Source organism: Cyphomyrmex costatus, unplaced genomic scaffold, assembly GCF_001594065.2.
Source record: "Cyphomyrmex costatus isolate MS0001 unplaced genomic scaffold, Ccosl1.0 scaffold15, whole genome shotgun sequence".
Taxonomy (NCBI): domain Eukaryota; kingdom Metazoa; phylum Arthropoda; class Insecta; order Hymenoptera; family Formicidae; genus Cyphomyrmex; species Cyphomyrmex costatus.
In genome coordinates this window covers 353636-369863 of record NW_017275499.1, presented here as the reverse complement: position 1 = coordinate 369863, position 16228 = coordinate 353636, and the positions used below count along the sequence as shown (strand labels likewise).

Here is a 16228-nt window from a genome sequence, read left to right as displayed (position 1 = left end):
AGTATTAGTAGGCCGGGCGGATGCGCGTATTCGGTAATCTTTAGACATTAAATCTTGTTAACTATTGCAAAAATTGTAAAACGATACAAGACTTTCCGTTTCAGCTTAGTCCGCTCTATCTGTCCACGAAATTCATCAGGTGAATCATGGGACACCCTATACAAAGTGAGGAAAAAATTCTGGACAGGTGAAATATCTCGAAAATAAAGCATTTTCAAGAAAAAATATTTTATTATAAAAGTTGTATTATTATTAATTTTATGTGCGTGTAAAAATGAAAATAAGTGAAATAACCTTCAATGGCCTTGATCTTAACAAGGTTGTAACTTTCAAGCCTTGTACTTTTTTAAGTTAACTCGAGAAGTACTTAGTAAAAATAAATTTTTGTGTGGTGCTTTGAAAAATTTTTGACACCAGCTATCAAATTCTGAAATTAAAAATAGGATATTTTATTTAAAAAAAATAAATATGATCTTAACCTGATCTGGGTGACGCTACTCAAGGTGAATTAAATTGATCATTTTCAATCTTACAACTTTTGTATGAAACATTTTTCTTAAAAATGCCTTATTTTTGAGGTAAATACACTCACATTCAAAAAAAGTGGGCTACTAAACTTTTAGCAAATATTTTTAATATTTTTGAATAACGATAACTGAGCGAAAAATCATCGTACCTCCCTACCCCAGAAATGAAGATGTGGCAAACCTCAAAATTTTTACAAAATTTGATAAGTTCCACGGCACGAATTAAAAATTGTGCTCAATTTACAGCTTTCGAAAGAGTGAATCTTTACCTTTAATTGGCTTTTTTTCGACCTCTATATGATTTTTTTCACTAAGTTGTTTAACGTTGAAGTAAAAATAACTTTTTACTTTAACGTTGAATAACTCGGTGAAAACGATGGTACAGAGATAAAAGAAAAGCAAATTAAAGGTAAAGATTCACTCTTTCGAAAGCTATAAACTGCATTTATGCACAATTTTTAGTTTGCGCCGTCGAACTTCTTAAATTTTGTAAAAAATTTTGAGGTTTATCGCATCTTCATTTATGTTTGTGTAACTTTACAAAATATTAGTAAGACCGGTTTTAGAAGTACCTACTCATCTGAAAAGTAGAAATTTCAAGTTTAAAACGTTTTTTTAAACATCTCGGGGAGGGGTACGATGATTTTTCGCCGAGTTATCGCTATTCAAAAATATTGAAAATATTGGCTAAAAGTTTAGTGGCTCACTTTTTTTGATTTGAGTGTATTTTACTGGTACGGACTTTTTCCTCACCTCATATATATACACAAAGAACATACATCAATGATATATCTACATCTTTGAAAGAACTTTTACTATAAATCAATATAATTTGTTATAATATTACAGAACACTTTTTCTTTTTCAAAGAAATGAATTTATTGTGTGTATGTTGCATTTCATTACCTTTAATGCCCTTGTATCATGCTATGTTAGATTTATCAAACAACTTCTCAGATAGTTATGTTTTCGTGCCATAAACAAATCAAATATATTTGATTCGCAAAAATCGATTTAACAGATGTATTCTTTTTTATTCTATTATCTACGTATAATTTTTGAAATTTTATTTTTAACATTTATCTTGCTTAGTTCTATATCGGTGTCGTTAATAATATTATTTATCGCCATTGTTAAGTAAAAAAATAAATAGTATAATTAATCACGCTTTGAGGCTCTCTCTTCTCACGAATATTATCTTTAATTATATCAGAAGCTTTGCGGATTATTTTTAAGCTTTAAAGCTTTTAAAGGCTTTAAAAATGAACAAACAAAAAAACTACGACAGAAAAGATGAACGAACAGAAAGTTATTAACATTAAAAATTGAATTAGATATGTAATACCCAATGTGTCATTTCCGTAACAAAACATGTTTTAGTGTTAAAACCGATTAATTTCTTTACATTATTTACCATTTAAAAAGGATTAACTAAATCGGCACTGCCTTACTATTTGTTCGTTCAAAAAATATAATATATGTATTTGTACGTTGATAAAGGAAAGCATTAAACACGAAATAATTTTTTTTTTCGTACGCAAAATAGGTATAAACTATTAAGTACTTATAAGGTAATAAAATAATGAGACCTAACTTTCTAACTAGATACTGCAGAACTCCATTTATCACAATCATATTATGAGAGAAAATTTTTTAAATTAAACATTTACTAAAAATCTTGCAAAAAATCTTACAAATTTCTTTTACTTTCATAATTAATAATCTGAATATGAAAATATTGTAAACAAATAATCTTAATCATTAAGAATGTAAATTTTAAGATTAAAAAAATATTTTTTTATTTGTTCTTTTAAAATAAAAAAATACTAGTTACGTATTTTATAATAGTAAAATTTGCATAACCCATTAATAGTAGATGAAATAGTTGTTTTTTATACGAATAATTATATATTTTATACATATATGTATATGTTTTATTATATATATAAAATATATAATTATAGATTACAATAAGGTTATTTTAAAATATATGCATGTCTGACTTTGATGATTATATGTACCATATATCGATACGCTCTTCTCTTATTTGAAGTAATGTATGAAAACATTTATAATATTAGGGAGAGAGGAAAATTATATATTATAAGAAATTTTATTACTTTTCTTAGATTATAACCAATAATAAGTAAAGTCTTAGCTTTAGATGTAATAAACGGAGTTTTATCAAGAATTCTGTTATCGTGTCAGATCCATATATAAAATGTTTGCAATAAATATGTACAAAAATATACGCTCGCGAATAATAATTACAACTCTTTCAGCATTAATTAATGAAGTACAAAGTATTGCATCGCTCATCGTTCTCACGAATGCGATACAATTCTGATGGCTCTCGCGATAGAGACGACGGAATGCATCGTTGTCGTCTACGACGCACGTCTATAACGATCATTTGTATATTACTTATAGCGTGAACTTAAAATCTAGAAATATGCACATGAAAAATCGAACGGTATATCGCACTCTCAGAGGTCACTGCAAAAGAGCATTATATTTCAGAGAAAATTAGATAAAAATTAGGTAAAATTAAGTCGTTATTAGAACAAGTGTGATTTATCACGAGTTCAGATTTTTTTCGAGGAATATTTTTCATAGAAATAATTTGTCATAGTTGTTCAAAGGCAAATGACACATGAAATGTGTGAAATTTGTATCATTTGTAAATTATCAATTTAACAATATTCATAATGCTTAAATCAATTTATAATAGATTGCAATATTATATAATTATGGAATTATTTTATTTTGGATTATTATGTAACTAGAAAAAAACTTTACAATATGACAACAGTACGATCATAAATTTTAAATTAACATGCACTTTAACAATTAAGTTTTAAATAACACAAAATTCTCAAAATTTTTTATACAGATTAAATCTTCAAATCTTTCCAAGATTTCTTTTAGATTCTCAAAGTATTCATTTGCTTTTGTTCTTTGTCGCAATCGTATACTTAGTTGCGTTACGTTCTCCTAATTTTAAGCATATGCAAATTAGGGTGCCATGGCACTTTTCTGAAGGTCGACGCTCTTGTCTCCTCTTCAAGCGATAGATTATCTTCATTGGTCTCGTCTATTGATGCTCGTATAAGATCGATGCCGGTGCTGCTGAATATTCGCCGGTGTCGCATCGCGTCCATTCGAATACTGGCATTCCATTTTCCGGGATCACTCAGTACTCGACGATGTTTCCTCTGGCAGCTGCGGTGACGGTGATGATAATGATGGTGGTGGCGGTGACGATGCTGTTCGGACATTAACGATGCGTCGCAATCCAGACTCGGTAGGCGTACGGGAAAAATGGGATTCGGATCCAGGTATAGCCAGCTCGCACTATCCACATAAGGGAAAAAATGCACTGCGTCCAACGGCAGCGAATTTGAACGTAGTAGTTGCTTGTAAGCGTATTCGTTATCCATCGGCATTGATCTCCCGGGATTGTAAGGTTCTTGCAAGCCAGAATGCAGTCTATTGACATGATATGTTTTATAAATGAACATAAAACACATTAAGTATATCAAAGAATATTGATTTTTATCAAAAAAATTACACAGATTACACAAAAAAAATTACATACATTAAGATTATTCGTGTAATATATAAAAAGATCATACTTATAGGTGTAAAATTATTATTTAAATTATTTATTTTTAAACTTTAGTGTTACTTTTTTCTATTTAAATTAAGATAATATACTCATGAATTGAAAATAAAATTTCTTGAAATTAAAACTATGTATTGTACTAAGAAAACACTTGCTTGTACAATTACATGAAATTGATCGTTTCAATACAGAAATATAATAGCAATTAAAAGCTGCATTTTTTATATCTATCGTCAGTGTTGCGCTTAGATAATTAAAAATTATCTAAATATTGATAAGATAAATGACACAAAAATGTATTTTAGACAAGATGAAGATGATTAGTTTTACATTAACCTAGATGAAATTAAAAAAATTTTTATCTAGATAATTTTTAAGATGATTTTGTTTTTAAGTAACTATTAGGTAGTAAAACGATTTAGGATACAAAATATATATTCATATTTTTATAAATATTTTATAAAAGTTTTTTAAATATATCATCTGATAAATGGTTATGCAGCCTATACGGCTGCAATGACTAGTCAAGAACCTTAATCATTGTTGATTCTACTGTTCCAACGAACCTGCATGAAAGTCGGTGTGAGATTCCACGTTGTCAGTTGAGAGGATGTTCCCCCCGTGGCGTTCTGTAGCATTTGTTCCATGCCTCCAGTAGCAACACGCAGCTATGAAACCTGTAGAAAATTAGAAGAGGCAGTCCAATCCTGGACAGTACACCCCAGACCAGCACGCCGAAGAACCGAAGCTGTAGCTCCTGCGATAGCCAATTCTGCGTGATTACGGTGTCAAAGGCCCAGAGTACGGCATTGCTGAATAGTAAGAAGGTGATCACTTGGCGACCAGGTTTTGCCAGCATTTGGAAGCGTGTTATGCAGGAACGTCGTGAGGTTTCGGCGATCAGCGTGCTCTGCGCGAAGCACTGTACCAACTGCAGAATTGACATTGACAGCAGCATGATATGCCTAGCCCGTGTGTCCTCTGTCTCATCGTGGTCTAACATGGCCAGTGAACAAGCGCACACTACGATGGTGAAGACGGAGTAGAGTTGTACCCCGAAGAGCGACACGTTTAACAGAAGGCTGTCCAGGGCGGCAGGCGCTCTCGTCACTACCGAAATTTGACGCACCTGCACGAGGCCACTAACTGTCATCAGACTACTCAGTGTCAGTATGCCGATCAGAGTACCGCATGTAAGCCACGACAAGGTGGCAGAGGGAAAGTTCTCATCCTCTCGCACGACGAGAAAGATGAGAATCACCACGATACCAGCTACCATACAGAGAATACCCAGAAAAAGGCCCTTGCTAGAGCCATCGCAACCTACTCTGGTGTGACTATTTAAGTCCTTGCTGCTGTGGAATTTTTGTTTAATCAATCTACTCCTACCGACGTTTTGACCCATCACGAAGGTCACCGCCGCGGCGATCAAGCTGAAAGGAGAATAATATGAGAGTTTCTTTTAGGAAATAAGACTTTCATGAAAAAAAAACTAAAAAAATCTACAAATTTCATATTAAAATTTAAATTTTTGATTAAATTTTAATATCCTAGAAAACCTGAAATTTTCAAGCAATTTCTTTTTTATCGAAAATTTTGGGAATTTTATTTTTAAATTTAATGTTGCTTTTTAAAAATATTGTTTCTTTTGAAATTATTAATAATAATGAGACTCAATAATTAAAAACAATAGAAATTAAATAGGCTACGAGTCTAAGCTAGAATGTGAGATGCTAATTTAATATAAACAAAATGTAAAATACAAAAATTACAAACATTTCTACCCTCATTGGGTCATCATGTAAACAACATTTAAACATATAAAGTACGGTTACATATAAGAATCAGATTATTTTGTATATACAGTTAAAAATAAAAAGTTTAATAGAATCTCTTAATTACATAGAATTTACATATCTAGCGCACGTCATTTTTTGAAAAAAGAAGAGTTCCTCTTGTTATCCTGTGATTTTTTAAATCTATGTGTGTCACACCTATTAATACTATTTTCTCATATCCATTTTCAAAAGTGGATAGACGATTTTTTTTAACTAAAAAAGCTAAATATATTATATATTTAATTATATCATTTAACTATGATATTTATTATCATACCTTTTTAAAATAACGAGAGGTACTCTCAATGTGTTCATGGTATTGGAATTAAAGATTAAAAATCTCCCTGCTCATCACAATGTCAAGTTATGATATATGCTAAACCGTGTAATAATTTAATAATTTAGTGTATGTTACAAATAAAGATAAAGATAAAAATCTATATCTGTTTGGAAGGGGAAAGAATCTGAAATAGAGAAAGGAAAGGATATAGATAGGCATATTCTCTATATCTTCTATTCCCTGTATATTACCATGAAAAGTAACTGATATATTATTAATTAAAGGTGTCAGTACAAAGTAAACATACATAAAGTGTATGTAACTTTCGGCCGACTTTCGAATCGCCTCCACCTTCCGCTGTCCCCCTCACCTCACCGCCACGCGCGCAGATCAAATGTCGCTCGGGCGTCGTGCGGCATTTGGACCGCACGCGGTGAAGCACCTGTCGGTGCTTGTTCCACTACTAAGCAGAAAAACTCGCGCCAAGCCAGCAGCGATCTTATTCCGCTTATATTATTATATATAATACTTGTCTTGTATTTTCCAAGTATTATATATAATACCTTTCTTGTGGCAATTATAGAGTGATGAAAATGAAACTTTAAAAATATTTCTGAACAAGTTGTTTCTTTTGATTATTTTTTCTTAATGATGCATAAATGCCAACAATCGGTTAATAATAAATATGACATATACATCCGCGTAAAATTTTAATCAAGGTGGCTAATATTTAATATAATACGTACCTAAATTGTACAATAAAAGGATATAAGAAAGGCATGCTTGAAGTCCACAGTTGTCCCAAGGTATTAGTATTCAAGCATTCTTGTAGCGCAATTACTTGTGAGATCTGCTCGTTAGAAACAGGTTGATAGGGCTTGAAAATGCTTGATTTTATTGTAGAATCGTCTGAAATAAGGTGATAATTTCAATTATAGGTCACCCAACAAATGAAAATAATTTGAAATGGATAAAAATTAATTTTATTTTGACATTTCCGAATTTGCGCTTTTGAGTTTTTGTAATTTATTTTAATCTAAAAGCAATACGAATATGAATACCATTCAAATTCAACATAAATGAATAGCACATTTTGTACTTCTATTTATTTATAATAAGTTTAAAAATTTGATTCATAATTATGGGTCAAGTATATATGTATATTAGTATTAAATATACAAATTAGTTTGATCCGTTTTTTGTGTTCAAAAATGCATTTATTTCAAAACAAAATGAATGAGCAGATTAATTAAAGTATTGTTCATCGCTGGCTACTACTTTTTCCCATCTCTCAGACAATTTTCAAATTCCATCTCGAAAAAATGACTCGTCTTTGGAGGCGATCATATTTTGGAAAACGGACCGAATTAATTTGTATTTCCAATATATTACTAACTAAGAGTAATATTGCATAATTACTTTTGAAACTTATTCGCTAAAGTAATAAAAATAAAATCTATACCTATAAGATCTCGCGATTGTCTTGTCAAAGATCCAGGGAATCCTCGAAGACTCAAGGGAGATACGGATGTTTGCTGTTCGTGTTGTGCCAAGTGTACAAAGTAAGTCCATTCTTGTGCGGTATCCCAAATCACCAAACGAACCCAGACTGCGATATTTGTAGCTGCAAGATGGGTGAAGCCAAATCTGGCTACAAGACCGAAGCGTTCTACGAGTACCTAAAAAACAAAACGATATCAAGTAAAGATTATATCAAGTAAAGATTTATTCTCTTTTGAATGGAAATTATTATATTGATTTGAAATTTTGAAACGATAAAACAAGCAAATATTCATATAAAGGACTAAACAAGCAAGAATAATAATAAAGAAAATGCAGCTGTTTATTTATCATACTCTGACCAACACTTTCTTTTCATTTTATATAATAAAAGTAGTTGTCAAGTGATACTCATCGATTTAGATTAGGTTAAGTTTTCGTGATAAAATTGAGCAATACAAATTCTTTTATATTCTTTCAAAAAATACGATAGAAATGATTAGAAAATATAAAAGAAGGTCGTCTAAGGGTACAAATGTATCTGACTCATGGTATCCCGGGCATGGAGTACCATGGGCCATTTTTAAAAATTTCTTTTTCGATTTTTATTTAAAAAACAAATCAAAATTTATGAAAAATGCTCAATAAATCTTAAAATATAATATAACACATCACTGATTAAGACCCGGTCCTGACATAATAGATGGCGCACTAATAACAAATCTATATGATTTTTAGAAAGTACTAAATTTTCAAAAATACGTGTCAAAATTTTAGTTCAATCGGATCTTTACTTTACAAGTTACAGTGGTTTAAGTGACGCTACTTTTGTCGAATTTGAGCGACCAGAGCGTTCAGTATCATTTGTGTTTTTACGACCGCGTTTAAAGTCAGCATACCATCTCTTAACTGTTGTTTCCGACGGAGCAGAGTCTGAATAATACTTATCAAGCCATTGCTTTGCTTGAACGGTATTTTTTCCCATCAGGAAGCAATGCTTTATCAACACACGAAATTCAGATTTTTCCATTGTTTTGAAAAATGCAAAAGTAGTGTCACTTAAACCACTGTAACTTGTAAAGTAAAGGTCCGATTGAGCTAAAATTTTGACACGTATGTTTGAAGGTTTAGTACTTTCTAAAAATCATATGGATTTTAAAGTCACTAGATTAAAGTGACTTTAATGGATTTGTTATTAGTGCGCCATCTATTATGTCAGGCCCGGGACTTATTTAGTGATGTGTTACATTATCCCTTAATACAAAAAATTGAGACCAAAAATCTTACATTTTAATGCATTTTTTACTGTTTAAATTTTTGTGATGCATGGTGCCCCGGTCTCCCCTAACTATAAATTTAAAATATTAATTTAAATATAATACATATAACATATTTACGTAAGTTTTAATCTTTCAAAATCCTTTGTTTAAATTCGAACGCGATATATGATCGTGTTAGTGGTACGTAGCTGTCGACGCATCAGAGCACAACGAAGAAACGCGTTCACGCGTTTGTCTAGCCACGAGTTTGGCACTGGCTGTAATGTAATTAACGTAAGACTAATGCTTGCCTGCGAGTTTACAAAGAGAAAGTGCATCTGCAAGAAGGTGAACAAGCCGTGCAGCACCGGATGCACGAAGATGACGTCGGTCAAGCACTCGGCACCTTGCATCATCGAGTGCATCGCCATTTCTAAACCGTTGAAGACCAGCGTTGCTAGACCGAACACTAAAACATATACGACAAATAAAATTTATTTTATAATTTTCTAATGCAAAATCTAACCGATTTCTTAAATCTTAATCCATTAAGAATCCTAAATAAATTAAAAATTATATTTGTAACAAACACTAAATTAAAATTTCTATTAAAGATTAAAGTTAGAGTTCCATGATAAATAAAAGTACTAAATAATTTAGAAACTATTCATTATTCTTTAAGTGGATTAACGCTATCTCTTACAAAGCGCGCCGACTCGTATATAAAAACTGGTTGGTGCCGTTCTAGCTCTGGAGATGTGTGCCCGTTTTAATGATCCGAATCTGGTAAGTGATGCGCCACCGAGTTCCGCGTCTCCGAGTCCGTTACCACCTCGACTTAAGCTACCACAGCTGTCAACCAGCACCCATATGTAAATGCCAATGATGACTGCGATGCTGCCCACGTAAAGATACATGAGGAATACACCCTGAAAAACACACAGTTATGTAACTACTTCGTAGTGAAATGTACCCGTTATGCAAAACACGAATGCTAGGAAAATGATTTCGAGTATCTTTAAATGGAGACCCGCGCGAAAAAGGCCATTTAAACTGATAAACGTAGCAAACTGGTTATCTTGAAACTCGTACCGATGCGTCCCATTTTATTTACGTTTCTTCCTGATCTATAATTTACGTGACTGAATCTTTGTAATCTCGTATAGCGTGCACAAACTCCGCAATTATAAACGCTTCCTAGATCGTTCAGTAGATTATTTGACATAGTTCCAATATTAGGTATATATAATATGTTGAACCGCTACGCGGTTTTAATCCTGATAAATTCTGTTATGTATACGTATAATAGTTCTAATACCGACGGTATTCTCAGTACATAATACATAATTGTCTCTTATTTTTTGCATTAAAAATGTTTTCAGAGATTAAAGCGGGGATGTGATTTTCAAGATTGTGTTCTTTAAAATTATACAAATAAAAGATTATATTAATTTTTTTAACTGTTAGTAAATCTAAATAAAATATAACTATGTTATAGTAAAATAGAAAATTTTGTTAATTCAGCTTTGGATTAAATCAATTTAAATGATGTTGCAAGTTTTATCAAATAATTGCATCGTAATACTTTCAAAACGATATAGATAATCTCTTTGAATGTTTCTAATGAAGTCCACTTTCTATTGAACTGTGGATATTGTTATGTGATAAAAGAAAAAATATATATATATATATAAACGAGCAATTAATTATTCATTGCAATGGGATTTTAACTAATTTTTCGTAGGAGTCCTGAATCGATGAGTTTTTAGTTCAAGGCTATCCAATCGACACTCGGACTTTCCCCAGATTATGTGAAGTAACGGTACGATAAATCCAAGTCCGACATCACGAACGTTACTTTCGAGACTTTGATGCGTTGCATGTTATCCCAGAGTATATTCGCTTTCTTGGCAAATGCGGTATCCGCGATAAGATGACTTATTTATGAGATTCGGTCGAATAAGTTCGATCATTTGTACCTGTAAGCTGAGCAAAGGCACAGGCGTATCCATGACCTCGGCCAAGCACACCGCCAACGTTAACACGACAATCAACTCGCCATATACGTTGGAGAGAACCACCCATAATTGCGAGCTGTGGTACAAAATAAAAGTTCAAGACTTTAATAAAATTAAATTTTTTTTTAGAATTATGTAAGGTCGAGAGAGAGAGAGAGATATATATATATTGTATTCAATATCGTCCAATTAATGTTCGGAAATATTTCCTATTTTGAATCTGATTATCAGTTTTCAATGTTGGATTTATTATCAGCAAAACTAGAAATGCTTAGGCAGACTACGTGTATATTGAGTTTGCTAAGGTAGGAATGTAGTTAAATTTTATTATCTATTTATACCATATAAGATCATCGCTACATTTTATTCTGATAGATTTTGGATCAACTTGAAAATGAAGGTAAAATAAGAGTAGAGAAGGGAATTAAATGTAAAAATAATATTTAGTATATGAGCCGTTCGCTATAAGAACCACTTAAGTCGAAAAAAGTTTATTTTATGTGTTTAATCACAATTTTTTAACATCCTTTTTGTATGGAAACCTGAAAAAACACGAAAACTTCAAAAAATGATTTTTATTATATGTATACCGTAGCCAAAAAAATATTTATCAAAATTAAAAATAATGGGGCGTTTCTATTGCTAAAACTATGATATTTTGAGCTGTAAAACTGCTACAAATTTTGTCGATCGCAGAAAAAACCACTTAAGTCATTTTGATATATAGCCAATTAAAATGAAAAATTCATTTTTATCAACAATTTTAATAAAAAAATCATAATTTGTGAACATATGGAGAAAAAAATCCGAAAAAAATCAAGTAAGTGTACTGAGATGTATACCGTAGCCAAAAAAATATTTATCAAAATTAAAAATAATGGGGCGTTTCTATTGCTAAAACTATGATATTTTGAGCTGTAAAACTGCTACAAATTTTGTCGATCGCAGAAAAAACCACTTGAGTAATTTTTAAATAATTAAAGATATTGAAACAAAAATAGCAACTTAATATTCTTTCTATGCTAATAGCTTACTACAAGATAGTTATATTTCTGTAGAAAATAATGAAAAAATTCAGTTGCTAATATTTAATAAGATATGCAACTGAACAGAAAAAATAAACTTAAATCGACTTAAGTGATTCTTATAGCGAACGGCTCATATATAAAATACAACACGTTTTTCAATAAATAAATCTCTATAGATGATATATGTATAGTAAGATGAAAATATAATAGATTTTACTACGGTTCCGAATGATCTAGTAGATCTTCGGGCGATCGTGCCCTCGCTAGGATTCTGGAAACCAAGGATCTTGTGGGTGGCGCCGAGGTGGATGCCTGCGCGGATGCATGGTCTTCCTTGTCCTTGTTCTTGTCACCCCTACTGGGGCCACCATTCGGCGCGCCCTCCACGGTGCCACCTGTTGTACTTCCGGTTTCGTTTAGGCTGTCCTTATCGTGCTGCTCATTGTTTACTGTGGAAAGATAAGAGAGAGAAACATAAGAAATATTCGGCTTCTACGCAGCAACCGGAAAAGTGGAACCTCGCTTCTTCTTGCTACTTTCTTTCTTTGGCCTGCCGGGTCGCCGGAGAAATGTGTGTAACTTTCGCTGAAAGAATTTATACTATATACTAGTCTATTTCTGCGGCGTGGTCAGTGCCTGCGGCATTAAATAGTCACGGATTTGTACATCTCCCTTACTCGTAAATTATTAAGGATTATCAAAAAAAATCATCACGTTTGGCACCTGTTACTCCAATTTGTATATTGATCTCGAAACGAGAAAGTCGCACTATATAAAATGTAGAATATAATAATATAATGAATCTCTCATTGATGTATTTATATATGCTAATGCAATACTAAAAGTCCGAATCGCTCCGAATCATACTGCATGAATTTTAAGAGATTGAATCGAAAATTTCCATAACTCCAATTTAATTATTATAATTAATCTTTTTCATTCATGGTATTGTATCATACCATAATTACAGATTATACTTCTTGATCTTTTTTTAATTCGAATTTATCAATCACGGATTGTTGTATGATATAACAGTTATTATCGAATGATAAAATGACGCATACAAATGAGATAATGTTACTCAATTAATTCATGAGTACGAGAAAATTTGCATCTGTCAAGCGAGCGATTACTCATTTAATCTTATCTGTATGTAGAACGATTTTTCCTGTATAGTTGTATTTTTTATTCACTTTTTATCACAAATAGATGGGCGATTAAACGTGACACGCATGCAAAGGGAAACGCTTTTGAAATAATTAAGACAGCTAGCGCGTGCGATGTTATGTAGTTAGAGCTACACAATAATGATAGCTTCCATTGCGTCCTGTCTGCCAGAACGTACGTGGCTTCTTCGAGTAAAAGTTCGGCTCTCCGGCGCGTTAAATAACTGACAATTATCGTGAGTGTAATGCCATGTAATTAATGACGGCGAAACCAGTAAATTCACCATCATGCGCGGTTTTATTATATATGTAGTTATTTATATATTATATATATATGTTTTATTTATATATTATATATATATATATTATTATATATATAGTTATTTATAATAATTCTTAAATATATATTATTTCACGAAATACTAACTTAATTTCACGTCGCGATTGCGACACATTTTAGGTATTTAACACGTTCACACCAGTGACCCACGCTGGACTTTCCAAGTTCACGCAATTCTGTATAAAAATAATTTTTCTAGTTTTTAGTGAAATATATTACAAAATATAAATTTTACTTAACAAATGGAATAAATACAAAAGTATTGTAACTTATCACCACCGGTAAGTCACCTCACAGCGTTGTGAACAAATCACCTAAAATTGACGCTTCACGTAACATTGATCCGACAATCAATTATTTAATTAAAAAAATATAGGATATAACGATTTCATTGCATGCCATAATTATTTTCTTTATCTAATTTTAATTGCAATTTGTTAGTTAAAGCGTACAGTCTCATGATTAATACATATAATACATTTTCAGACACGTACAGAGATACATACATTTTTTTAGACAAATCAAAAAGCTTTGAACGATAAGATTAAAAGGTATCAGACACTTAATAACAGCAGCATTATTTTTATTAGCTTTATTTTTTCCTAATTATTACTTGTTCCATTCGTTAATGATGTCAAATCTGCTAGGGAATGTAATTATTTCAGTGAGAGTGGAATAATGTTTAAATTATTGCTGTAGACTTTTATACTATGATTTTTTTCTAGTAAATATCTTTTTAATGCTATCGATGAATAATGACCAAATTTGTTGATTATAAATAACAAATGCTGCTGTTGCAATTTAATATTTCAGGTGCACGATAAAAAATAATATAATATTTCGAAATAGCTGTTAAATTGAGCTTTCAATTATAGCTTCGATTTTTCTTCTACCTTCCGTCGTTTCAAAAGTACATATGATATTTCGTGTACTAATTCTTGCGATAGATATTTAATGAACCTCAAAGAATTATGAGATTTTCTATAATGTTAAAGGGTTCGCTTCCATATAATGAATCGCTTAATAAGGCAATTGAATATTGAGGCTGAATTCTAAGCGAGTAATGCATTTGATAGCCTATTTGCATGGCGATCGACATTCGCATAAGATAGTGATCCGCAACGAACAGGATATAACAATTAAAAAATTATATCATAAAAATGGAAAGGTAAGCTATGTTCAAAAAAGATCCTCAATCAAAAATTTAAACCTTTTTATATCTATAATAATAATACATTACCATAAAGAATAACTGATATATTATTAATTAAAAATGCTAATTCAAAAGTGAACATACATAAACAAGGTTGTCGCAAATTTTTTATCCTAAAATTCCCTGATATTTCCCTGACGAGTCTCCCGATAGAGCGCATAAGTGGCGGTTGTACTCGAAACTAGTTAATAAGCTTTTCGATTCATTCCGTTACTTCCGCGAACGCAAGTCCAGCAGAATGCATACACATGGCACATTTGACGCATTACATTCGTAAAAAAGATCATCATTACTTTAATCTACCTCTCCCTCTCCTCCCTGCCTCTAGGCTGATGCTGCGTCTTTATTGCACGCAGAATTCTCGATCGTGCGTAATGCAAATTACACCGAGAAAGTCACGAGTCAAGAGTCAACGCATGCGACAGCTGGCTAAAAGCGTCGCTCGTCGCGCGATTAACGAGCTTGAAGATCATCGTGCATTCCGGAACAGAGACATGTGTTTGATTCGAGAATGACGCGATGATGATGGTGCACTGGTGTGAGCTACTACAAAGGACATCAAAAGAGATTGAAGAGGTGAAAGGTACAAAAGGCAGTGCGAGTACTTGGACGCAATAATGTTTCGCAATGGATTTTTTTACAAAAGCTTTGTCCGCTTAATGACGATACCATACATACTTATAGAGGAATGTTTTCACACATTTTATGTAAGTATTATAAAATTTGGTAATTGTTCACTTTAGAGCTCCGATGACCTTGACCTTCACATATATTGTCAAGGTCATGATTCTGAGCAACTTTGCCTTAACAACTAGGTGGCGGACTTTTATAATTTTTCAGATATTCAGACTTAATAATCTGGACTATTGTATACTATCAATTGTTGATACTATGCGTATTCAATAGTCCAGACTATTCGATAGTTAGACTTCGTAAAGTGTACGCGTGAATCCACTACTGTATTCACGCGTACACTTTACAACATAAAGCGACATGGAAGTTGCGGGCTCATTCGCAGAAGAAGAGATGGAGTAAGAGTTGTTTCGCATGAATACAGTAGGGTTTCACTAACCCGTGTGAAGCTGGCCCCCTCGATATTAAAAAATCGATTTTTTTCTTTATGCATTCGTTTGCTCATCGTTTGCTCACGAATGCTCAGTTGGAATTTTCGTTTGCTCGCCCTTAGTTCAAAAGATATACGAAAATTATGTTTTGGGGTGCCAACTTCACCCTAGCCCCCCAATATTAAAAAATCGATATTTTTCTTCATGCATTCGTTTGCTCATCGTTTGCTCATGAATGCTCAGCTGGAATTTTCGTTTGCTCACTCTTAGTTCAAAAGATATACGAAAATTATGTTTTGGGGGGCCAACTTCACCCTAGCCCCACCAATATTAAAAAATCGGCCTACGGTCCACCCCCTTGCCCCCCCCC

The 16228-nt window shown here is 32.3% G+C and overlaps 1 protein-coding gene across 1 annotated transcript in view; it reads right to left on the bottom strand.

Moving 5' to 3' along the window:
• Positions 1-3942: 3942 nt before the first annotated feature.
• The window catches only part of LOC108783394 (uncharacterized), a 36065-nt gene continuing 23779 nt past the window's right edge, over positions 3943-16228 (bottom strand). Inside the window, exons 5-12 of the mRNA XM_018551949.1 lie at positions 12293-12524; positions 11009-11123; positions 9733-9958; positions 9341-9498; positions 7733-7949; positions 7017-7179; positions 4719-5585; positions 3943-4016 (exon numbers count right to left, since the gene is read on the bottom strand). Of these exons, the coding sequence (XP_018407451.1) occupies positions 4751-5585; positions 7017-7179; positions 7733-7949; positions 9341-9498; positions 9733-9958; positions 11009-11123; positions 12293-12524 (1946 nt within the window). The 3' untranslated portion in view covers positions 3943-4016; positions 4719-4750. The remainder of the gene's footprint in view (positions 4017-4718; positions 5586-7016; positions 7180-7732; positions 7950-9340; positions 9499-9732; positions 9959-11008; positions 11124-12292; positions 12525-16228) is intronic.